Source organism: Hyla sarda, chromosome 1, assembly GCF_029499605.1.
Source record: "Hyla sarda isolate aHylSar1 chromosome 1, aHylSar1.hap1, whole genome shotgun sequence".
Classification (NCBI taxonomy): Eukaryota; Metazoa; Chordata; class Amphibia; order Anura; family Hylidae; genus Hyla; species Hyla sarda.
Genome location: NC_079189.1, coordinates 495,169,444 through 495,196,644, shown reverse-complemented (window position 1 = coordinate 495,196,644; position 27,201 = coordinate 495,169,444). Strand labels below are relative to the sequence as shown.

The following is a 27,201-nucleotide window of genomic DNA, read 5'->3' as shown; positions in this document are numbered from 1 at the left end:
GGTCTTGATATTTGGCTAAAGATGAGGATTGTCTCAGCCATATTATTCCCCTCACAGAGCAGATAATCTTTAATTCTCCACCCCTGACTTGTTTGTTGTATTTTGTCCTCTTTATTTACATTTGTTCTCAATTATGTTTGGATGGAGTTTTACTATTACAACAAGCTGAGATGCTTTACATTTTTGTGGGTAATTGATATTCTAGTAATGCTTCGAGCTTGAGTTGGTTCATTTTCTTCTAGTTATTTTTTGGTTTTACCGAGTGAACTTTCAGGTTTTCCATCTCATTAAAGTAATCTTCATGAGCAAATAGACCCATGCTAAGATTTCTTGAATTGATGCCCCACTTTTGTTGTAGTTAGCTTATATACAAATGAGAATCTTTTTATAATGTTTTATTACCTTTTTGTGTTGTTTTTTTCTTAAAGGGGTTATTTCCGGGATTTTTAATAATCAACTGTCTAATGACAGGAACCGATCAGTTGACTGCAGAACTAGGGTTTGTTCACACTGCGGAATTCCGCTCGCAGAATTCTGTCTCAAATTAAAGCCTATAGACCTCTATGGGGTCCCGCACACCCATTCACACTTCTGAATTTCTGTTTGTGGAATTCCGCAAGAGGAAATCCAGAAGTGTGAATGGGAGTACAGAATCCTGTAGAAGTCTATAGGCTTTAATTTGAGGGGGGATTCTGCAAGCGGAAATCTGCCGTGTGAATAGACCCCTAGTCGATAACATTTTCCTTTCCTGAGTTTTAACAGTGGCTCCCAATACTCAGATACCCCCAGGGACTAGTGCTGTCAATATTGGGAACAATTAGCAGTCATGCAAGAAATTCATACAAGAAGGTCATATCAAAAGCAAATGACAACTTACAATTAGATATCAGTAGCCGGTAAGAGTCGTATTCCTGCATGGAGTAGTTGTCTCAGCAAGACAACACAGACTTAAAGGGGTACTCCACTAGAAAAAAAAAATTTAAAATCAACTCGTGCCAGAACACAGATTTGTAAATTACTTCTATTTAAAAATCTTAATCCTTCCAGTATGTATCAGCTGCTATATTCTCCACAGGAAGTTATTTTCTTTTTGAATTTACATACTGTCTGACCACAGTGCTTCTGACACCTCAGTCCATTTTAGGAACTGTCCAGAGTACAAGCAAATCCCCATAGCAAACCTCTCCTGTCTATTTTAGGAACTGTCCAGAGCAGAGGTGTCAGTAGAGAGCACAGTGGTCAGACATAAAGGAAATTCAAAAAGAAAAAAACTTCCTGTGGAGAATATAGCAACTGATAACTACTGGAAGGATCAATATTTTTAAATAGAAGCAATTTATAAATCTGTTTTACATTCTGGCAACAGTTGATTAAAAATTTTTTTTTCCAGTGGAGTACCCCTTTTTAAGGAAATATCTGACAACACATAGGTTGAGCTCTGCAATACCGAAGAAAATTTAAATGCTAAAAATCCACATAGACTGGAAAGATATAGACAGCACTTTTACAGCTAAGAACTAACTAAGGCGTTACCTAAAACCAAATACAACAAAAGGCCATAATACAGCAAGATCTAACCCTCCTGCCAGCAGCTAATATGGAAGATGACCGGTCCTGCCATGCATAAATATTCATGGCATGGCTAATCTTCCTCCACTGTCCTTAGATAGCTGCAATAGCTTTTATATTTTTGTTTTGCATTATCGCTATGAATGCAAACAACAAATGCTAGAAAAATATAAAGAGCAGCCTCTTGGCCTTATTTCTACACTCTGCAGAGAGACAAAAGAAACAGTTAAATAAGTAAAAACATAAAAAAAAAAAAAAAAAAAAGGCTAATTATGGTAATTTATCTGTCTTGTTGAGTTATTGCGGTACTATGTCATATGTTGATTATCATATTGTTTGTGCAGAAGGGATCTGGAATGGAGTTCTATTTCCCTGTCAATGATTTCACACAATGTTGTACTTGGCTAGTAGTTATATAGTCGTTCTGTTATCATATTTATGTCATTCCACAAATATTTGGTGGATTAGGCAATAGCAGTTTTCTTTTAGTATTTATTAGATTTAGGTTACATTCACTTGTACCAGGTTTGCTGCAGATTTGGTTTTGAAGCTGGTAAATAAATGTAACTAAATTATTGAACACAATGTCAAATCTGAAGCAAGGATGGTATGTGGAAATGTAGCCTTAGGAGGCTTTTGAGGAAATATACATAAAAAAGACCTTTTCCTTAGTTTCATATAGTTGACAGTGTTTCACACCCCTGAAACATTTTTTTTCTTTTCTTATATATATATATATATATATATATATATATATATATATATATATATATATATATATATATAAATATAAATATAATTTATTTATTGTGTCCTGAAAATTTTAAATATTAGTTAAGTTCCCACCTATCTGGCAATTCAGTTAAAAGTACCGTATTTATCGGGGTATACCACGCACCGGCCTATAACACGCACCCTCATTTTACCAAGAATATTTGGGTAAAAAAAGTTTTTTACCCAAATATCCATGGTAAAATGAGGGTGCATGTGTGCGCGTGTATACCCCGATATACCCCCAGGAAAGGCAGGGGGAGAGAGGCCGTCACTGCCCGTTTCTCTCCCCCTGCCTTTCCTGGGGTCTAGAGCGCTGCTGCCGGCCCTTCTCTCCCCCTGGTTATCGGCGCCGCTGCCCGTTCTGTCCCCCTGACTTTCGGCGCCGCTGCCCCGTTGCCTCCCCCGATCCCCGGTGGCATAATTACCTGGTTCGGGTCCGCGCTGCGGCAGGCCTCCGGCATGCGTCCCCGGCGTTGTTGCTATGCGCTGCACGGCGCGGCGCATGACGTCAGTGCGCCGCGCCGTGCATAGCAACGACGCAGGGGGCGCACGCCGGAGGCCTGCAGCAGCGCGGATCCAACCCAGGTAATTATGCCACCGGGGATGGGGGAGGCAACGGGGCAGCGGCGCCGGCAATGGGTGCCGCTGCCCCTTCTCTCCCCCTGGCTGTCGGCGCCGCTTCTCTCCCCCTGGCTATCGGTGCCGGCAATGGGGCGCCGGTACCGATAGTCAGGGGGACAGAACGGGCAGCGGCGCCGATAGCTAGGGGGGGAGATGGGCCGGCAGCAGGGCTCTAGACCCCAGAGAAGGCAGGGGGAGAGAAGCGGGCAGCGATGGTCTCTCTCCCCCTGCCTTTCCTGGGAGTGTATCGGCGTATAACACGCACATAGACTTTAGGCTAAAAATTTTAGCCTAAAAAGTGCGTGTTATACGCCGATAAATATGGTACATGAAGTACAAAAATTGGCTCTAACATGGCCCTTTATGCAATTTAAATGAGCCCCAATCTCATAGATTGGTGCTTGCTTAAAGAGACTATTACAAGGTGGTTATGGTGAACTGGGGCCTGAATACATTTTGGGAGAGTAGCAACATTACAGGTTATGATATTACATTTATGGGGACAGAATAGTTGATCCAGGGATTTATTCTGATCGCCATATTGGAGTCAAGAAGGAATTTTCCCTACTATGGAGCAATTGGCATCAGCCTCAAAAGGGTTTTTTTCAAGGTACAATGAAATCATTTTTCGTGTTTCACCTGTACGGATTTATATCTGATCTGTTTATCAGTTGTTGTATAGCTTTTATTTTGACAACTGTATTTTCATGCATCCTGTTTGAGGCCTATTAATGGTTTATATACTGAAAGCCATCCATTCACTAGTCCTCTGGGTCTTTTTTGTGTGTAAGAAGAAAAATTCTAAAAACTTAAATAAAATAAATATTAATTTAGACATACAAAAGAACTGTATTGTTCAATGTGAAAGTCCCTTTTGCACCATTTGTACCATCTGTGCACACATGGAGAGTTTTCCCACTGTACCGTATAAACAACATTAGAATAAAAGATCTAAGGCACCCGAGGTCTAATAACACCACTTGCTTCATTCAGTGATCCATAAAGTACAGCAGTGTTTTGGCCATGTGTGTCTTGGCTTGGTGAAGTCCATTTATGGCCAAGTAACTGCTGTACTTAATGGATCACTGAATGAAGCAAGGGGGTTTATTAGACCTCGGGTGCCTTAGATCTTTTATTCTAATGTTGTTTATACGGTACACTGGGAAAACTCCATGTGTGCACAGATGGTACAAATGGTGCAAAAGGGACTTTCACATTGAACAGTACAGTTCTTTTGTATGGTTAAATTAAAGGGGTATGCCGATGGAAATTTTTTTTTCTTTAAATCAACTGGTGCCAGGAAATTAAACAGATCTGTAAATTAGTTCTGTTTAAAAATCTTAATCCTTCCGGTACTTATTAGCTGCTGTATACTACAGAGGAAGTGCTTTCTTTTTTAATTTCTTTACTGTCTGTCCACGGTGCTCTCTGCTGACACCTCTGTCCATGTCAGGAACTGTCCAGAGCAGGAACTATACCCCATAGCAAACCTCTCTGGTTCTGGACAGTTCCTGATATGAACAGAGGTGTCAGCAGAGAGCAACCTGGACAGACAGAAAATTAATTCAAAAAGAAAAGAACTTCCTCTGTATTACTGTATTCTGGCCCCGCAGAAGCTGATGCAGTTCAATTATTTAATGTGCCCGTTTTAAATCCTTGAACTGCAGCAGCTTCTGCGGGGCCAGAGTCCCGCCGCTGCCCAATTCCCTCCCTGTCCCCGGTTTTATAGTTATATGTCCTGGGGACCACGCTCCTGCGCTGTCACTGTGCGCTGCGCAATGACAAGTGAAGTCCTCGACGCGATGTCACTCGTCAGTGTGCGGCGCACAGGATGGCTCAGGACGCCACCGGAGCCTGAAGGTGCGCAGTCCCCAGGACATGTAACTATAAAACCGGAGAAGGGGATGTAATCAGGCAGCAGCTGGCTGCAGGACTCTGGCCACGCAGAAGCTGCGGCAGTTCAATGATTTAAAGCGCCCACTTTAAATCATTGAACTGCAGCGGCTTCTGTGGGGCCGGAAACAGTTTATCGGGGTATGCACACACACACACGCACACACACACGCACACACACACACACACACCCTCATTTTAACAAGGATATTTGGGTAAAAAAACTTTTTTACACAAATTTCCTTGGAAAAATAAGGGTGTGTGTTATAGGCTTGTGCGTAGTATACCCTGATAAATACGGTATACAGCAACTGATAAGTACTGGAAGGATTAAGATTTTTAAATAGAAGTCATTTACAAATCTGTTTAACTTTCTGGCACCAGTTGATTTAAAAAAAATATATCTAAAAATGTTTTTCCACCGGATTAGTAATTTGTTTAAGTTTTCAGAATTTTTCTTCTTCGCACAAAAAAGACCCAGAAGATTGATGAATGGATTGATGTCAGTATATAAACCATTGGTAGGCCTCAAACGAGATGCATGAAAATACAGTTGTCAAAATAAAAGCTATACAACAACTGATAAACTCCTCTGTTGTATTTAAATTGTTTGAGGGTTTTCTAAGAGATGCTATTTTGGAGTATCTTGATAAAAATAAATGTATGACCCCATATCAGCATGGGTTTATAAAGGAATCGGTCCTGTCAAACTAACCTGATCAGCTTTATGAGGAGGTGAGCTCCAGACTGGACCAGGGGGAATCAATGGATGTCTTGTATATGGATTTTTCCAAAGCATTTGATACATTGCCACATAAAAGATTGGTGCATAAAATGCGAAGGATTGGACTGGGGGAGAATGTGTGTAAGTGGGTAAGTAACTGGCTCAGTGATAGGAAACAGAGGTTGGTTATTAATGGGAATTATTCTGATTGGGTGACTGTTACTAGAGGGGTACCACAGGGGTCAGTCTTGGGTCCTGTTCTATTTAATATATTCATTAATGACCTTGAAGAGGGGTTGAATAGTAAAGTAGCAATCTTTGCAGATGATACTAAACTCTGTAAAGCGGTAAACACTACAGAGGACAGTGCACTGTTACAAATGGATCTGGATAGGTTGGAGGTTTGGGCTGGGAAGTGGCACATGAGGTTCAACACTGATAAATGTAAGGTTATGCACATGGGGAGGAAAAATCCAGCCTGTGATTATGTATTAAATGGGAGATCACTTGGGATGACTGACGTGGAAAAGGATTTAGCAGTTTAAGTTAATAGTAAATTTAGTTGTAGTAACCAGTATCGGGCAGCTTCTGCCAAGGCAAATAAAATCATGGGGAGCATAAATAGGGCATAGATGCCCATGACAAGGAAATAATTCTACCACTGTACAAATCACTAGTCAGACCACACATGGAATACTGTGTACAGTACTGGGCACCAGTGTACAAGAAAGATATAGTGGAGCTGGAGAGGGTTCAAAGACGGGCAACCAGAGTAATACGGGGAATGGGAGGACTACAGTACCCAGAAAGATTATCAGAATTGGGGTTATTTAGTTAAGAAAAAAGGAGGCTTAAGGGTGACCTAATAACTATGTATAAATATCAGGGGACCGTACAGAGATCTCTCTCATGATCTGTTTATACCCAGGAGCAGTGAGACTATGGTACTCTCTGCCTGAGGAGGTGGTCATGGGGAACTCTGTAAAAGAGTTCAAAAGGGTTCTGGATGCATTTTTGGAGAATAATAACATCACTGGTTATGTATACTAGATTTATAGGGACAGAATGTAGATCCAGGAATTTATTCTGATGCCATATTTGGAGTTGGGAAGGAATTTTTACCTCTATGAGTTTTTTTTGTTTTTTTTACCTTCCTCTGGATCAACTCAGTAGGGACTCATTAGGGTTATAGGTTGAACTTGATGGACTCTGGTCTTTTTTCAACCTTATGAACTATGTTACTTTAAACATATTAGATATAAATCACTACAGGTGAAACTCGAAAAATTTGAATATTGTGCAAAGTTTTTCAGTAATGCAACTTAAAAGGTGAAACTAATATATGAGAGAGACTCATTACATGCAAAGCAAGATAGTTTAAGCCGTGATTTGTCATAGTTGTGACAATTATGGTTAAAGCTCAAACACCAAAGCCCCCCCCCAAATGACTATGATTTGGGGAGCCATGTCATCTGCTGGTGTTGGTCCACTGTGCGTCATTAAGTCCAGGGTCAACGCATCAGTCTGCCAGGAGATTTTGGAGCACTTCATGCTTCCTTTCCTTTTACGTTGCACTAATTAAATACCATTGACTTTTGCACCATATTCAAATTTTTCAAAGAGTTTCACCTGTAAATACCAGAATCATGGGAAGAGAAGGGAAAAACTGCCCATCACTATACCATATCCAAAGTTTACCACTTCATTGGTCAAGCATGGCAGAGATATTGGTTTGATGTGGGACTGTATGGCTGCTAGTATAACTGGTTCCCATGTATTAATGTGACTACTAATAACAGCAGAATGAGTCCTAAGGTGTACATGGTGTGTAGTTAGATGAGTGCTTCAAAACTTATTTGACAGTACTTAATAGCATCGGGGGATTACTCGAAGCATACTGTAGGGGCCCATTCACACTTTGGATTTTCCAAACTTTATCCCGCTTGGAAAATTTGGTGCAGCAGCCTCCCATTCTCTTCAATGAGATTCTGCTGCGCCATTAACCCTACAGAAATTCCAGACCCCAAATGAACACTCATAAACATGCACTCTCATAGAATTACATTTGCCATTGCTTCGTGTTTTGGTTGACATACCCCATTCAGGTAGAGCGCCAGACGGGAGTTCGCGGGGGGTCCTAGTAGTCAGGCCCTGCCCCTACGACCAAAGGCAAAGAAGAAAATGTCTGCTCTCACCACAGGATTCCTTTAAAATCAGGTCTGTCTTCAGGCAATAGGCAATGTCCATACATCAGGATTCACACCCGAGTGCACAGGGAGAGAGAGCAGCTAGCGGCTAGGCAGCCGAAGTATACTGGAACAACAGCACCATTTCACGTCTGTGATGCTTCTTCCGGTTCCTTGATCTAGGAACCGGAAGAAGCGTCACAGACGTGAAATGGTGCTGTTGTTCCAGTATACTTCGGCTGCCTAGCCGCTAGCTGCTCTCCCTCCCTGTGCACTCGGGTGTGAATCCTGATGTATGGACATTGCCTATTGCCTGAATAAAGTCCTGATTTTAAAGGAATCCTGTGGTGAGTGCATTTTCTAATTTGCCTTTGGATTTATGGAAATTGCCTTTTTTCCTTGATGTGTCTGGCACCCCATAGAACCACACTCACACCGGGTCATTATTACATGGTCTCTCTCAGCTGCAAGCATTAGGTGTTGCACTGCCCATCCAATCTACGTTCTATTTTTTTGCCCTGCCCCTACGAGTTGACATGTATATGCTTTCATTCAGCCAGTTCTGTGTTTAGCCTTTTATCATTATTATCTTACCAGATTGTCGCTTTTTATTTTACAGGTATTTGTGGAAACTCTGGACAAATGCTTTGAAAATGTCTGTGAACTGGATTTAATCTTCCATGTAGATAAGGTATTTCTTTCTCATCCTCACATATTACTAAATGTGATTTTAATTACCATCTACTTTACCCATTCTAAACTCTGTATATATTATTGAGGCAATACTGTCTGTAGGCCTTGTACTGCAGAATTATTTATTTTTCCTTTTCATCAAGGGTTATCCTACTAGCGCAGCATATCACATCCATTTTTATATACAATTAAGTCAATCTAACTTTTATTTATTTACCGTATCTTTTTTATCTCGGGAAATCTGTTTTTTTCATGTGGAACATTTGGTTTCCTCTAGTTGTACATTAGAAAATATCACTGGTTGACTCTTGGATCAGGAGAGGGGAGGGACAGAGAGATGGGGCGCCCAGGGAACAGATACTTACTGTCTGGTGGATTGCTGATAAGCTTTGTTTGTGAAAAACCATTTCAATTTCATTTTTATTACCCAGCAATGTTCTAATTGGTGAATGTCTCCGTTTCCAAATATTTTGAAATAGGAATCTTTAGCCAGAATATAATTCAGACCATACTTTTACTTGGCTGGTTAACCACAACCATATTAAAAGGAGTTGTGCAGTCTGGACAAAATATCTTCATAGGTTTTGTACACATATATGCACAGCCATTTTTGTTAGGCTGGGTTCACACCTGCGTTGGGTATGTTTGTTTCGGGGTATATCAAAAATACTGGACAAGTTAGCATGGAATCCTGCCCTGTTTTGTCTGGTAAACTCCCTGACACCAGCCATGAAACCCGATAGCCCTATGGGCTCTGTCAGGTCTAAGTGATCCACCAGCCCCATATTTTCCTTGTTGTGCTCCAGACCAGCGGAAAATAAAATGCCGGTGTATGGGCAAGATTGAGGGAGAGATGTGCTTTGTACCTTTTCTTCTAAGTATAGGAAGCTCTCCTCATGTGACATATTAGGGCATATTGTAATGGGTTACATAAACCCTTCTAACCCCTTCATGACCCAGCAAATTTTGATTTCTGGCTTACGTTTTTCTCCTCCTTACATTCTAAGACCCATTACATTTTTTATTTTTCAACTGAAAAAGTTTTATTAGGGCTTATTTTCTGCGTGACGAGTTGGACTTTTCACCGATACACTTTTTTAAAATCATACAATGTATTACAAAGCCAGGAAAAAATTATATGCAGGGCAAAACTGAAAAAATATGGAATTGCACAATTTTGTAGTGCAATAATTTTTTTGGGAGTTCATCAGTAAATCTTGCATTCCATCTTTATTCTATGAGTCAGTACAATTCCAATGATACCAAACTTGGATAATTATTTTGTTTCGTTTTATGGTTATAAGAAAAAAAAAAAACTTTGTTCATTACCATGTTCTCATCCCTATAACTTTTTTATTTTTCCACCTACGGATGTTTGTTAGGGTTTGTTTGCGCCATGAGCTGTCGTTTTTAATAGTACCAATAGTACATTTGCGTAGCTCTGTCTTTTTGATCACTTATTATGATTATTTTGGGATGTAATGTAACCAAAAATCAGCAACAATTTTAGCGTTTGGATTTTTTTGTATTGTTTTATATTTTTTAAAATTTTATTTTTTTTACACACACTTTTTTGCCCCCCCCCCCCCCAGGGGCCTATCATAATCAATCATCAGATTGCTAAAGGCTGCCAAAGGGAGCCCTAAGCAATAACAGAGCCAGGGAAGATGCCAAAGGAGCAGGTAAGAACTTGGGCTTCCCTAGCAACCCATAGCCCCCCGTGATTACATTGTGGGGGGGGGGCTACGGGACCACTACACACCAGTGAATAGCGCCATTTAATGTTTAAATGCCGTGATCTGTATAGATCACAGTACAGTATTTAGACAGTTAAATGATGGACATCGGCATGATCTCCGATGTCCGTCATTACCAGCAGATATCAGCTGCTGGTAGCAGCGGACATCTCCCGTTCATGACTCAGGCCGCCGTGGGGGGAAAGGGTTAATAACTATTGTGACTCAGTGCTACCTGTCAGTATGCCATTAGTAAATGTTGGACCTTTCATACAGATCCAAATTTCTTATCTCCATTAACTTTTATGGCTAAAACGCTACTTGATGTTCTGGGTATAGGCCACATTCCTGTATAAAAGTACAACCAAGTGTGTGTCCTATTATTTACTATGAATTTGGAACAAAATCCGTCTTTAATTCAGTTGTGTGCATTGCCCCTCATTTCTATCCAGGAAGATCATGTTGCACCTCCATTCTCTTAATTCTCCTTGCTATAGATATATACATATTGGGGGAGAATTCACCAAAACCTGTCCAGATGAAATGTTGCTGAGTTGCCCATAGCAACCAATCAGATCGCGTCTTTCATTTTTGAAAAGGCCTCTGAAAAATGAAAGAAGCGATCTGATTGGTTTCTATGGGCAACTCTGCAACTATTCCTCTGGACAGGTTTTGATAAATCTCCCCAATTGATACTGAAGTACAGAAATGTAGATTTGGCCACAGCAAGTACATGATAGTCTTTTAAAGAACTCCACATCCATATATCTGATTAATGGGCAGCAGCATTTTTCTTCCAGATTATAACTTCTTAGCTGTTCCTTCAAAATACATGATCACAAAGATCAAAACTTTCCCTCATTTCCGCTTAACTTTCCTATCTATCTTGCTGCCTCTTGTGAAACAGATGTGAAATTCTTGTTTATAGTGAAACTTTCCACCAGTCGTCGGTGGAGCAGTCGTTGAATTTAAATGAACAGATGCCAGATGGCTCTATTTAACTTGGATGTGCAGGAATGAAGTATAATATTGTTCTCTTTCTTTGTTCTGCTCTTGAATCTTTAATTTGTTTTTCCACGATGAACTCAAACATTTTACATACATTCTGCTTATTGGTAAGAACAGCGGTGACAATTCTGGGCTCCGGAAAGGAAATATTTATATCTTTGCTACAGTAAACAACTAAACTTTTTAAAGTGATATTACAATGCATTAGTTAACACTTTTCCAATTGTCGGTATAACAGGAAACCATCTGACAAGTTGTTACGTGTGTTTGATATATAATATGTATTCGCAACATGCAGCCATATGTAAGATCACACGCATGTATTATTAACGAAGCATTTTTCACACACGTCTGTTTTAGGCATTATTCACATTTTTGTCTTTTTACTTAGAAAGTGTTGGCAGATGAGATGTAAATAGAGGCCTAGTTACAGGGATGGAATGCTACGTTAACTGTAAGGAGCCTGCTAGACCAGTCCTGGAGCCATTCTAATATTTTAGTGCCACAACAACGGATGCTTGTAGCTGAAAGCCCAAAGAGTTAGGCCTAGTCACATTTTCTTGCTACTTCTTGGTGTTCGTCCAGGTCATGTAGATACAGCAACTATAATATAGGCATCTGTACAACAGGGTGCAGGGGTCGCATCATCTATATAGGCCTCTGTACAACAGGGTGCAGGGGGCGCATCATCTATATAGGCCTCTGTGCAGGAGGGTGCAGGGGGCGCATCATCTATATAGGCCTCTGTGCAGGAGGGTGCAGGGGAGGCATCCTCTATATAGGCATCTGTACAAGAGGGTGCAGGCGAGGCATCTTCTATATAGGCATCTGTACAGGAGGGAGCAGGGGAGGCATCCTCTATATAAGCATCTGTACAGCAGGGAGCAGGGGGCGCATCATCTATATAGGCCTCTGTGCAGGAGGGTGCAGGGGAGGCATCCTCTATATAGGCATCTGTACAGGAGGGAGCAGGGGAGGCATCCTCTATATAAGCATCTGTACAGGAGGGAGCAGGGGAGGCATCACCTATATAGGCATCTGTACAGGAGGGAGCAGGGGAGGCATCCTCTATATGGGCATCTGTACAGGAGGGAGCAGGGGAGGCATCCTCTATATAGGCATCTGTACAGGAGGGAGCAGGGGAGGCATCCTCTATATAGGCATCTGTACAGGAAGGAGCAGGGGAGGCATCCTCTATATAAGCATCTGTACAGCAGGGAGCAGAGGTGGCATCCTCTATATAGGCATCTGTACAGGAGAGAGCAGGAGAGGCATCCTCTATATAAGCATCTGTACAGGAGGGAGCAGGGGAGGCATCCTCTATATAAGCATCTGTACAGGAGGGAGCAGAGGTGGCATCCTCTATATAAGCATCTGTACAGGAGAGAGCAGAGGAGGCATCATCTATATAGGCATCTGCACAGGAGGGAGCAGGGGAGGCATCCTCTATATAGGCATCTGTACAGGAGGGAGCAGGGGAGGCATCCTCTATATAGGCATCTGTACAGGAGGGAGCAGGGGAGGCATCCTCCTATATAGGCATCTGTACAGGAGGGAGCAGGGGAGGCATCCTCTATATAGGCATCTGTACAGGAAGGAGCAGGGGAGGCATCCTCTATATAAGCATCTGTACAGGAGAGAGCAGGAGAGGCATCATCTATATAGGCATCTGTACAGGAGAGAGCCGGAGAGGCATCCTCTATATAGGCATCTGTACAGGAGAGAGCAGGAGAGGCATCCTCTATATAGGCATCTGTACAGGAGAGAGCAGGAGAGGCATCCTCTATATAGGCATCTGTACAGGAGGGAGCAGAGGTGGCATCCTCTATATAGGCATCTGTACAGGAGAGAGCAGGAGAGGCATCCTCTATATAGGCATCTGTACAGGAGGGAGCAGAGGAGGCATCATCTATATAGGCATCTGTACAGGAGAGAGCAGGAGAGGCATCATCTATATAGGCATCTGTACAGGAGGGAGCAGGGGAGGCATCCTCTATATAAGCATCTGTACAGGAGGGAGCAGGGGAGGCATCATCTATATAAGCATCTGTACAGGAGGGAGCAGAGGTGGCATCCTCTATATAGGCATCTGTACAGGAGAGAGCAGGGAAGGCATCCTCTATATAGGCATCTGTACAGGAGGGAGCAGAGGTGGCATCCTCTATATAGGCATCTGTACAGGAGAGAGCAGGAGAGGCATCCTCTATATAGGCATCTGTACAGGAGGGAGCAGAGGAGGCATCATCTATATAGGCATCTGTACAGGAGAGAGCAGGAGAGGCATCATCTATATAGGCATCTGTACAGGAGGGAGCAGGGGAGGCATCCTCTATATAAGCATCTGTACAGGAGGGAGCAGGGGAGGCATCCTCTATATAAGCATCTGTACAGGAGGGAGCAGGGGTGGCATCCTCTATATAAGCATCTGTACAGGAGAGAGCAGGGAAGGCATCATCTATATAGGCATCTGTACAGGAGGGAGCAGAGGTGGCATCCTCTATATAGGCATCTGTACAGGAGGGAGCAGGGTAGACATCCTCTATATAGGCATCTGTACAGGAGGGAGCAGGGGAGGCATCCTCTATATAGGCATCTGTACAGGAGGGAGCAGGGGAGGCATCCTCTATATAGGCATCTGTACAGGAGAGAGCAGGGAAGGCATCATCTATATAGGCATCTGTACAGGAGGGAGCAGGGGAGGCATCCTCTATATAGGCATCTGTACAGGAGGGAGCAGGGGAGGCATCCTCTATATAGGCATCTGTACAGGAGGGAGCAGGGGAGGCATCCTCTATATAGGCATCTGTACAGGAGGGAGCAGGGGAGGCATCCTCTATATAGGCATCTGCACAGGAATAACCCGAGGTGCCATCATCTTCCTGTCAAAAGTTTTCTGCACAGTGTACAATAAGTAGATGTTTAACTGTTTACTTTCTAATTTTATTTTAGGTACACAACATACTTGCAGAAATGGTGATGGGAGGTATGGTTTTAGAAACCAATATGAATGAAATAGTAACTCAGATTGATGCTCAGACAAAATTGGAGAAATCTGAGGTAAGAACTTTTTATTATTTTTATATTTCAAAAACAATATTTTATCATCCGACCCAGCACACTAGGGTGCCTGTACATTGAACCAAAATCCTCTGGGTTTCCTCACATAAAAAGTCCCTTTTTCTCTGTAAGTCCACACTAGTAGACATGCACTACACATACAAACCCCTGTGGGAAAAGCCTGGTAACAAGCCAGGACAGTAGCGGGGCGAATAGCAGAGGTAGGGAGCCGCACTGTGAGACTGGGATCAGGGCGGCTCTTTAGCCTAAATCTGTTTTTGGCCAGTTTCCTTTAAAACTAGTCAATGATGCAGATGTTGCTGTGGATACTTTGCATTGCCAAAACAAAATCTGCAACACTGTGGGTTTGACTGAAAATCGCAACAAAAAAGGTCAATGTTCTTGCAGTTCTTACATATTGTCAGTACGATTTCTTGATCTTAACCCCTTTGGTGCCATTGTCTGATGCTGCAGATTGTCCACGTGCAGGTACCTTGTGGAACATTTTCACTATCCGTCCTTTGTTCAGGCACCCTTAAAGTTTTATTAAACAACCCTCTTTCCTCCTGCTGTTATCACTGGGGAAGATTTTGATGCACCCAGTGTAGTATGCATGGTGCCCAATATAGTCAGTGGACTACATGACAGCACTAAGTATCCCAGAACATGAGCCACTTTTCACAGCTGCTCTCTGATTTGGCTAATAGAGCACCACTGAGCAGGTGACCCCCTGTTGACACACATGTGCCACAGTATGACTTTAAAGAAGCACTCCAGGATTTTTTTTTTACCTATATAGTGCTGCATAGGCTATTACTGTAGAATAATGTAGGGGTTATTGTTTGCCTTTGGCTTACCTGTTTTAGCTGATGTAGCATGCATTGGTTTTCAGCCATACTGATTTGCATTTCCACAGGGTAATGATTTTCTAATTCTGCATTTCCCATGTATCTCCTGGCTTTACAGATAGAGGATGTGGAGGCTCATCACTGCAGTTCACATAATGAGATCACCTGGTGATCTAGCACCTAGCTAGACTCCAGCAGGCAGCAGCCTAAACTGCTGAGACTTCTAAGTGGGTTGCTGTCAGGTCACATTATGTGCAGTGTTGATGCAATATTTACTCAAAATGCATTTGAAAAGAAATATTGCCATAAGGAGAAAGGTATATGACCTATAATCACAACGGAGGTGTTTTATGAAGATTTAAAGCCTCCAGGCTTCATCAACACATCTGTGAGCAGCCAGAAGCGTTGTGATGGGTGATGACGTAATTCTGTAGTCAGCTGACTCGGGACAGACCACTTAAATCTATGAAATTTTATGGTGGTCTGACTGCTTGTCACATGGTCCAGTTACAGTAATAAAACTGGTGAATTCAGCGGTGCTGGAAAAACACAGATGGCACAGTCGGAATATTGATGGTAAGTATTAAAAATGTAAAAGAAAAAATCCTGGAGTGCTTCTGTATGTACGTTTTTAAGTAAATCAACATTCATACGACAATTTTGCATGGAGTAATAAGTATAGAGCACATTCATTAGATTTATCTGACATGTGTCCAACATAAGCAAATAGAATTTGGAACATCCCCAGTAAGTCTCTTTGTCTTGTACTCCTCAATCTAGTAGTCTTAACTCTATATATCTTGATAACATTGATATTTATTATATAGCCGTTGCACGTCACTGGTACAAAAGTGATGGCAAGGATGTTTGTTTTACTTTAATAGTAGCTTATTTTTAGAACTTGGTTAAAGACTTGTCCATGGTGTGCTTAGATAGTCTAGCTTTATCCCTACATGGTAGATTCAGCTAAAAGACCTGTCATTAGAAAGGCCTTTAACCTTTATATATGTCACTTCATTCTTACATACTCTTATAAGCTATGGACAAGTAGTAAGGTGAGTTCTTCCAAGACTTTACAGGCAGTGCTGGAATCGTATGAAAATGAATGAAGTATAAAGTTTCTGACGTTCCAACCTTCACCCCTCCCCCCCACTCAAATATTCTGTCATTCCCTGCACTTCTTTGCTTTCTCTATTAATTTCTCACAATTTTTTAAGGAAAACTGTCAGCCTGTTCACCCACACTAAACCCAATACACTGGGTTATAGTGTGGGTGAACAGGAGTCCCACGAGGGTCCAGAAGGTCCTGAGATATGTCCCCCTGAAGAGCCTCTGCTTAATTCAGTGAATAGCACACAGGAGGCAGGACTCCGCCCACTTACTTTACATATTCATTGTCTGTGACTCCAAATCCTAGTGAAGTGGAGTCACATACAATGGATATGTAAATTGAGTGGGCAGAGCCAGGCATGCTGACAGTTGAAGTGGTGCAACATCTGGAGGGCCACAGTTTGAGGCCACTGCCATAAGCAGAGTATAACCATCTTGCACAAGACATGAAAAGGTGGAGCAGTCATCAATGTCTTGTGGCTTCAGTACAATGGTCAGCAGGCACCTAAGAATTAACCCCTTGCCGCAAAACGCCGGGTTTATACGGTACTGCGGCACAGGAGGGTTATGAAGCGAGCTCAGGAGCTGAGCTCGCATCATACCCGCATGGTCCCGGCTGCTATCAGCAACCAGGACCTGTGGCTAATGCTCAGTCGGGCTGATCGGGACCATAGCGGTAAAATTGCGATGTCCCGGTCAGCAAAGACGCAGCAGGAGGATGCCTTACCTTCCTCCTGCGCGTCTGATCGGCGATTGATTGATTGCTACAAGCCTGAAATCCAGGCTTGATCAATCAACCGCCGAGAACACTGATCAATGCATTGCAATGCAAAGGCATTGTTCAGTGTATTGAATCAATGTACTACATCTTATAGTTCGCTATGGGGGCTCTAACATAAAAATAAACAAAAAAATAAACATATGTGGTATCACCGCATGCATAAATGTCAGAACTATAAAAATATATTAATTAAGCCGCACGGTCAATGGCATATACGCGAACAAAAATTCCAAAGTCCCAAATAGCATCTTTTTGGTTACTTTTTATACCATAAAAAAATGAATAAAAAGCAATGAAAAAAGTCTGGGGGGATAAATAGCCGATAACTTATAGCGGAATATCGGTATAAGTTATCGGCTATTAGCCCTAACCTCTACCGATTATCGGTATCGGCCCTAAAAAAACGATATCGGTCGATCCCTAGTATCATTTTAACTGTATGGACCTACAGAATAAAGAGTGTGTCATTTTTACCAAAAAATGCACTGCGTAGAAACAGAAGCCCCCAAAAGCTACAAAATTGTTTTTTTTTTCTTCCATTTTGTCGCACAATGATTTTTTTTTTCCATTTCGCCATAGATTTTTGGGTAAAATGACTGATGTCATTACAAAGTAGAATTGGTGGATGGGGGATAAAATGTTTTATTTTTTTTTTTTTTTATCAGATATTTTTTATTAACAATTTTAAACATTTTATTAAACATACAAACGAATAAACTCCCCACAGCACCCACCCTCCATGTAAACATTCCGTCACTTCCCCACAAACTAAAAATCTGCAATTATTATGACAACACAGCAAATGTATAAAGTTAGATCAAGCATTGAGAGTGTCAAACCAGACTTCGGCGCCACCAAACAGCTTCAAGCAGGAGGACGCACAAAAATAGAACAAGCACATCACAAAGACATTGCCTCTACAAAGCAAAAATGATCACACAAACACATATATCACACCAAACACTACAACCAACAGACAAACCAGAACTGAAGATACATCCCCGGAGGGTCCAACTTCCGCACCCAGGGCCACAAATACCATCAGACTTGCGCTCAACCTTACGTTTGATATAATTCCTTTTTCCATCCGCACTATGAACGTAACATGGGCAATAAGATCAGCCACTGCCGGAGGGGTAGGTCTAATCCAATACTGTGCAAACAGTTTATGAGCTTGATACAGAACTCGCAAGATACCTATTTCCGCAGCCTTGGGCTCCTAACTGCAACCAATGAGACCCTACAGGCACACTTTAGGGACAGGAGACAACGTAACTCCATAAATGACCCAGAGGGACTCGAGAGGCCAATACACTATAAATCACCAAACCCCAGGGCCGTAGCCCGGGGTGCAAAACACCTCTGTTTATTCCCCCTCAAAAATGTATAAAATATAACTTTTATTGTGTATCTTAAAATAATAAACCCAGTATGTGATATTAAAATTGTAGTGCCAAGTGGGATGGTATGAGTATGTACTGAGCAATTTGCTCTTAGTATCTAGGGTTCTGCAGAAACCCAATATCCCTTACGAGGCACTAATTAAAAACACTAATTTGCCGCCTCTACATGTTTCGCCGTCTCCACGGCGTTTTCAAGAGGCAAAGTGTGGCAACATCACTCCAAAATGGCGGCTGGGACTATTTATAGATAAGCCCCTTGACATCATCAGCCTAGGACCAGTAGTAACTACCAATAGAAAGACCTTTTATATCCCTCCAATCCTGTGTAGATATCTACAGTCACTTCCGGGTTCATACTTATTGCTTAAACCAATGGTCAGATATTCAGGTACCTTACATCATCAAATCACGTCAGATGGTCCGGACACGTCATCTCCCTGTGTCAGTGACGGCTCCTACTTCATCTCCGTGCGCCGCGCAAGTGCACTGAGACGCTCCGTCCCGCTGTTGTTATCTTAAGTAGTGAGTGGATACGCGCATGCGCTCTCACTCAGTTTACAGCCCGCTGTCCAGGGGATGTGTAATGCGCATATCCCCATACTTCTGTTAAGTCCGCATTCAGCGGTTCGTCTGCGCATGCGTGGGATGAAAGACCTATATGACTGTGATGACTCTCCTTACATCTACGAGAACAATGGATGCGTCTAAAAAAGTGAGGTGCATCGGGACATATGATGGACATACTGATCAGGTGATGGCAATAATGCGAAGGCATTGGCACCTGTTGACACGTGATCAGCATTTGGCACCAGTTATCGGTAAATTCCCAAGTATTACCTTCAGGAAGGGTCCCAACATCAAAGATCAACTGGTCCATAGTCACCTTGGAACCACAAGGAATGTTGGTTGAGGAACACTACAGTGGGTTGCTATCCCTGTGGCCATTGCAGTTTTTGCCCACAGGTCAAGAAAGTTAAAAGGGTGGTCAATCCGGTGGATGGACACCAATACGAGATTAGGCAGTTCATTAACTGTAGCTCTCACCACATGATTTACATAGCTCAGTGTCTCTGCCCTAAGTGGTATGTGGGCAAGACCACACTGGAATTTCGGAAACGTATTTCACAACATCAAAGTTCCATTAGGACAGAAAAGGATACACCAGTGTCCAGACATATGAGGGCAAATCATGGAGGACGAATCAAAGATTTACAGTTTATGGGGCTCTGCCAGCTCAAATTGGGCCCACGTAAAGGGGATATTGATAATCTCCTATTACGTGAGGAGGCCAAATGGATTTGGAGGCTACGCAGCCAGGCACCGAATGGTCTAAACGAACGGTTTTCATTTGCAGCATTTCTCTAATTCACATTACCTTAAAAATCTTTCATCATAATTGATTGTTTCCCAGTTTTTAACCAAGCTAAGAAATGGCGGGTTATTTGTATTATTATCTACATACATTGTGGGGAAGGTCCACATGGTTTTGTATAATGGAACTGAAATATTAGGCGGTTCCGAAAAGTAGTTAAAAATGGACACTCAGCCAGGTAGTTGACCAGTCTATTTTTGACCAACATATATTAATTGATGAATTAATGGACTGTTGCTGAAATACATATTTAGCCAAGTGTATGACCTTGATCTTTGAACCAATATATGTGTCTATCGAATGAGATAGATTCACTACTTATTCACCAGGAACATACCATGGAATATACTTACCTGGCCATTTACTAAAGGAATACAATGTATCCATTTGATATGATTTAGGTCAGAATTCATATTCCTGGTTATAATAATATATCACATGGATCTGGTTATTAATAACCTATTACACACTATACAGGATAATCAACAAGAGCACGATATTTATGGTTAACACAGGTACATTTATTATATTTATATTTTTACATCATTGAATCATTATGATACCATAGCGTATCAAGGTGATGATTGGATGTTATCCAGTCATCACAGTCATATAGGTCTTTCATCCCATGCATGCGCAGACGAACCGCTGAATGCGGACTTAACAGAAGTATGGGGATATGCGCATTACACATCCCCTGGACAGCGGGCTGTAAACGGAGTGAGAGTATCCACTCACTACTTAAGATAACAACAGCGGGACGGAGCGTCTCAGTGCGCTTGCGCGGTGCACGGAGATGAAGTAGAAGCCGTCACTGACACAGGGAGATGACGTGTCCGGACCATCTGACGTGATTTGATGATGTAAGGTACCTGAATATCTGACCATTGGTTTAAGCAATAAGTATGAACCCGGAAGTGACTGTAGATATCTACACAGGATTGGAGGGATATAAAAGGTCTTTCTATTGGTAGTTACTACTGCTCCTAGGCTGATGATGTCAAGGGGCTTATCTATAAATAGTCCCAGCCGCCATTTTGGAGTGATGTTGCCACACTTTGCCTCTTGAAAACGCCGTGGAGACGGCGAAACATGTAGAGGCGGCAAATTAGTGTTTTTAATTAGTGCCTCGTAAGGGATATTGGGTTTCTGCAGAACCCTAGATACTAAGAGCAAATTGCTCAGTACATACTCATACCATCCCACTTGGCACTACAATTTTAATATCACATACTGGGTTTATTATTTTAAGATACACAATAAAAGTTATATTTTATACATTTTTGAGGGGGAATAAACAGAGGTGTTTTGCACCCCGGGCTACGGCCCTGGGGTTTGGTGATTTAAAGTGTATTGGCCTCTCGAGTCCCTCTGGGTCATTTATGGAGTTACGTTGTCTCTTGTCCCTAAAGTGTGCCTGTAGGGTCTCATTGGTTGCAGTTAGGAGCCCAAGGTTGCTGAAATAGGTATCTTGCGAGTTCTGTATCAAGCTCATAAACTGTTTGCACAGTATTGGATTAGACCTACCCCTCCGGCAGTGGCTGATCTTATTGCCCATGTTACGTTCATAGTGCGGATGGTGATTTACAGGAGACAACGTCACACCAAATACCATCTTGATAAGAGGGGATAAGATGTCTAATCGCATGGGCCTGCTGCTGGGACCCCCCCCCCGCGATCTCCATGCAACACCCGCATTCTATACCAGGCTGCTGCTCTGTGTTTCCAGGACTGGAGATATGACATCACGCCGCGCCCCCTCGTGACAACACTCTACGCACCCCTCTATTCATGTCTAGAATTTCCATAGGGTTAATAAACCAATTGAATAGAAGTTGTCTTTCTTTGCAAATAAATCCTCACTTTTGCTTGTTTTTCCAAGCATTTGCATTTTTTAAACATTACATGAAGATTTGGAAACAGAATTACAACCTTTCTGCAGGAAATTGTTTACATCACATATAAAATTACAAGCTATACCCAAATGTATAATCTAAACTAAATATATATAGCTTTATCTGTGACTTTAGAGATGTTCCTAGTTTCACCATGAGAGTCCATGCCCATAAATGCAATGGCATTTCTCCATTTATTGTAATTGCTTGTCACTTTTCATTATACAGATAAATGTGGTGTATTTACGGCACCAGATCAGCTAACCATGGTGCTTATATCTTAGGGGACATGAATCTGTATAATTGAGAAGAGTCACTGAAGAGCAGATTGCATTCATATGCAGGGCCATAGCCACCGTGTGAAATAATCAGAATACATGATGAAAATAATTAAAATGATACCAATGAACCAATAACATGCAGGCTAATTTCTCTCTGTAAATGGTGTATTATCCTTGGTGATACTGACCCTGTTCAGGGGTCACAAATGGAGGATAGGTTGTCAAGATGGCCTCTCACCTTGACCAGTCTAGTGGGGTAGCAAGTTGAAGAGGAGAAAGCTGCTCAGTCCATGAGGTTACAGGAGATGGGGTCTACCCATCCGGTCCAGAAGCGATGAGAATGAAGTAAAAAGCCTCTATATCATATGGCATATGATTATTGAAGAGTATAATAATAAAACAATAATGCATTTCGGGGGTTTATCCCCCCTTCAGATTGTCAACCCCCAAAACTTGTTTTTATTATTATTATTATTATTATTATTATTATAATACTCTTCAATAAACTTATGCCATAGGCATTGGAACACTATCTACGGATTCAATTGAAGTAAAGCAGCGCCTGTGTCGAGGCTTTTTACTTCATGCTTAGTGCAGGGCATGAGAGGGCGGTACTTAACTCATGGATTCTAATGGGTCATGCACCACCTCTTTGACTCTGCAATAGGCATCGAGATTGTTGATCCAAAAAGTAGACTTTGTCTGTCTTTTGCAGTTGGAGAAAGCTTTAAGATGTCAAAAGTTTGGAAATGTGAGAGACATGCTCTTTCATTTTAAATGGCAAGCTTTAGAGTGCACTTTAATTTTAGTGGAAGAATATATTGCGCATAGTATAATGGGTAACTTTAAAGGGTTAGAAATACCAGCAAATGTAGTTGTTACTGTGGTTGTAAACAGGAATCTGTGTGACATTAGAAATCCTAAATGTCAAAAGTAAACCCTGTAATTGAAAATACATGGCCATGGACTAAAAGGTTTAATAAAACTTTGTGACATTGCAGTATATTAAAAAAACATTAAATAGTGAATTCTTATATTTGCAGTTTCTGTACTGTACATTTGTAGGGAGCCTCACATGCATTCATTGCTAGCAACATGTTTGAGGTAATTTAGACTAAACAGATCTATGGGCCTGTTAAAATGAGTCTTACTACACTTTTACACCATTCCATGGCTTATGTGCCTGTTAAAGGCAATATCTAACCTCTCAGATCTGAAAACCTGTCCTCGGGATAGGTCATCAATATTAGATCAGGGGGGATCTAACTCATGGTAATCCTGCTGATCATCAGTTTGACGGTGCAAAGGTGAGAAGACAAGCACCAAAGCCTCCTCATTGTTTACATGTGCATTCTTGCACTTGCCATACTTTTAGTAGTAGTAGTGGTGGCACAAGGTACTGCAGCAGAATACCATTTAAAGGGGTACTCCGGTGGAAAACTTTATTTTTATTTTTTATCAACTGGTGCCAGAAAGTTATACAGATATGTAAATTACTTCTATTAAAAAATCTTAACCCTTCCAGTACTTATAAGCTGCTGTATGCTCCAGAGCAAGCTGTGTAGTTCTTTTCTGTCTGACCACAGTGCTCTCTACAAACACCTCTGTCCAGGGCAGAAGCAAATCCCCATAGGAAACCTATCCTGCTCTGGACAGTTCCTGACATGGACAGATGTGTCAGCAGAGAGCTCTGTGGTCAGACAGAAAAAAAATAAAAAAATAAAATAAAAAAACTTCCTCTAGAGCATAAAGCAGCTGATGAATATTGGAAGGATTAACATTTTTAAATGGAAGTAATTTACAAAATCTGTTTAACCTTCTGGCACCAGTTGATTTAAAAAAAATGTTTTCCTCCAAAGTACCCCTTTAAGTGAATGGAATGACACTGCAGTTCCTTGCATCTCCACTACTAAAAGTACTGTGCTTATAGGAACAGAGCAGATGTAAACTATTAAAAGGGTGCAACACTTACCTGAGCCTTCAAACACAGGATTGTGGGGTGCTAGGAATCAGACCACCCACCAATCTAATATTGATGGCCTATATTGAGGATGGTTCATCAGTTCTCAAAAGCTGAATATTGCCTTTGTAAATGATCAGTCTTGGGCACACCGAATGGAGACGTGCATTTTTTCCCGGAGGGAATTGCAAAGTAATCTCCAAATGTATACTCAAAGCAACAGTCCACATTAAGGGTTACAAGAATTTCCAGTCTCCTTGAAGTTATTGAAAGCTGTCTGCAGAATAATGAAACAGGGGGGGGGGGGAATCTATTATAAGATTCCAATATCTTTCAGAGGAATTTAGCCCTCGTGATTGTAGGACAAATATGCAATTATTTATGATGATGTTTTCTTTTAACCCCTTAACTACGCAGGACATAAATGTACGTCCTGGTGCGGTGGTACTTAACGTACCAGGAAGTACATTTACGTCCTGTACGTGACTGCGAGCACCGGAGCGATGCTCGGGTCATGCATGGCAGTTACTGAGTGCTGATAGCAGCCAGGGACCCGCCGGTAATGGCCGACATCCGCAATAGAGTGGATGTCTGCCATTAACCGCTCAGATTCCGTGATCAATACAGATCACTAAGTTATGAGACGGGCACCGCTTAATATCCCCACTGCAGGGTGCAAACTAGTTGCTACAATACATATGCAATACACTGCAAAAAAAAGGAAAAGCTAGCAACCATATAAAGATGCACACCAAAAGATTTATATTTCAAACCATCTGTACATGTAAAAAGTATCTTTATTCACACATCGGAACATACAAAGAAAGAGAGTGAACAGACATTTAAAAACATTTAAAATACCATAAACACCGAAAGGATATGGGTTGTCCCAGCCAAAATTCAAGTAGAGTATAACAATACTGATCATGGCATCTGAGGGAGTGCTTCAGAAAAATGCATGATCGGATCACCTGCATTGCTGCCTTGGCGATCCGATCATCCATAATGGCAAATGGTCCCCTCACCTGCCTTCGTCCATCTCCTGTTGTCTTCTGCTCTGGTCTGAGATCGAGCAAACCAGAGCAGAAGATAGCAGATAACACTGATCAGTGCTATGCCCTGTGCATAGCACTGAACAGTATTTGCAATCAAAGGATTGCTATAAATAGTCCCCTATGGGAACTATTAAAGTGTAAAAATAAAAGTAAAAAAGATTTTTTTTAAAAGTGAAAATTAATAAACATATTTGGTATTGCCGCGTGCTTAAATATCCGAACTATTAAAATATAATGTTAATTATCCCATATGGTGAACAGTGTGAACGTAAAAAAAAAAGTCCACAATTTCTGCTTTTTTTTTTTTTCCCATAACATTTTATTCCCCAAAAAATAAAAAATAAAATATTAAAAGTTTTACATATGCAAATGTGGTATAAAAAAAAAAGGTACAGATCACAGCACAAAAAATGAGCCCTCATACCACCGCTTATACGGAAAAATGAAAAAGTTATAGGTCAGCAAAATAGAGGGATTTTAAACTCACTCATTTGGTTAAAAAGTTTGCATTTTTTTTTTAAACGGTACAGTAATTGAAAAGTATGTTATCATAGGTATTTTAAAGGGGTATTCCATGCCAAAACTTTTTTATATATATCAACTGGCTCCGGAAAGTTAAACAGATTTGTAAATTACTTCGATTAAAAAATCTTAATCCTTGCAATAGTTATTAGCTTCTGAAGTTGAGTTGTTGTTTTCTGTCTAACTGCTTTCTGATGACTCATGTGCAGTTCCTATGGGGATATTCTCCCAGCATGCACAGCTCCCGGGACGTGACATCATCATTGAGCAGTTAGACAGAAAACTTCAGAAGCTAATAACTATTGAAAGGATTAAGATTTTTTAATAGAAGTAATTTACAAATCTGTTTAACTTTCCGGAGCAAGTGGGTATATAAAAATGTTTTTGTCTGGAATACCCCTTTAATCGTATTGACCCACAGAATAAAGAAAACATGTAATTTTTACCATAAATTGTACAGCGTGAAGACAAAACTTTTCAAAATTTGCAAAATTGCGGTTTTCTTATCAATTTCCCCACAAAAATAGTATTTTTTTGGTTGCGCCATACATTTTATGGTAAAATTAAACATTTCATTACAAAGGACATATGGTTGTGCAAAAAACAAGCCCTCATACTAGTCTTTGGATGTCCTTAAGGCCCAAATGGGCGGGGTTAAGGAATGTAAATTGTGTTTGGTGCCATATCAAAAGCACCACCTTATTCATTTTCCATCTGTGCTAATCTATCCTACTTTTGGAAAGCCTTATATGTAATCATTTAAAATGATATTTAGTTGTAAGCAAAATGTACTCCTATCACTTATATGCAGCCTGAATCGGGTTCTTACTTACGGTTGGCCTTGCCCGATAGATCTCTCCCAATATCCAAACCCGAAGAGGTCTATCAATTAAGGCTGGTGAGGCAAGAAGAAACCGCAGGGGTTGATCCTGATTCATGATTCGGACAGCATGAAAGTGATGATGACTGGTTCTCTTTAGGGCGTGAAACTTGATATCAAGCTGAGATAAATTTGAAGGAGATTATGATAGAAAGTGGCTCCATAGCTTTGCAGCCAGTAAGAGTTACATATAGTGTGAAATATACAAAATATATATAATCCTAAAAAACTTTATTAGAATCCTCACATCCTGATGGGAGTTAGTTAGTAGTGTAGTTGGATGACATTTTTAACATGTACCGTATATACTCGAGTATAAGCCAACCCGAATATAAGACTATGAAATACATCATCTACCCCCATGTCATCATCCAGACCCCCGTCATTAACACCCCAATCATCATCATCCTGTCATCATCACCCTGTCATCATCACCCCCGTCATCATCACCCCCTTCATCATCACACCGTCATCATCCCCCCTGTCATCATCCCCACCTGTCAATCCCTCACTGGTCTTCAACCTGCGGACCTCCAGATGTTGCAAAACTACAACTCCCAGCATGCTGGGTGTTGTTGTTTTGAAACCTCTGGAGGTCCGCAGGTTGAAGACCACTGCGGCCTTCGTCATCATCCAGACCCCCCCCCCCCCCCCCTCTTTAGTTTTCTACTCACCTCCCCTCGGTGGGAAGGAAGGGTGAGCTGGTCCGGGCCGTCTATGCTGCAGAGACCGTCCGGTGGGGAGGGTTAGTCGTTCTGGGCTGTCCATTTTCACGGGGAGGCCCTCTTCTCCGCTCCAGCCCCGGACTAGTGACGCTGCCTTGACGACGACGC

The 27,201-nt window shown here is 41.5% G+C and overlaps 1 protein-coding gene across 4 annotated transcripts in view; it reads left to right on the top strand.

Annotated features, from left to right (window-relative positions):
* Nucleotides 1-27,201, top strand: part of AP3S1 (adaptor related protein complex 3 subunit sigma 1) — a 71,306-nt gene that overhangs the window by 31,267 nt on the left and 12,838 nt on the right. For all 4 annotated transcript variants that reach the window (XM_056537425.1, XM_056537426.1, XM_056537429.1 and 1 more), the window contains exons 4-5: nt 8,387-8,458; nt 14,154-14,261. In XM_056537425.1, coding sequence (XP_056393400.1) covers nt 8,387-8,458; nt 14,154-14,261 — 180 coding nt within the window. The remainder of the gene's footprint in view (nt 1-8,386; nt 8,459-14,153; nt 14,262-27,201) is intronic.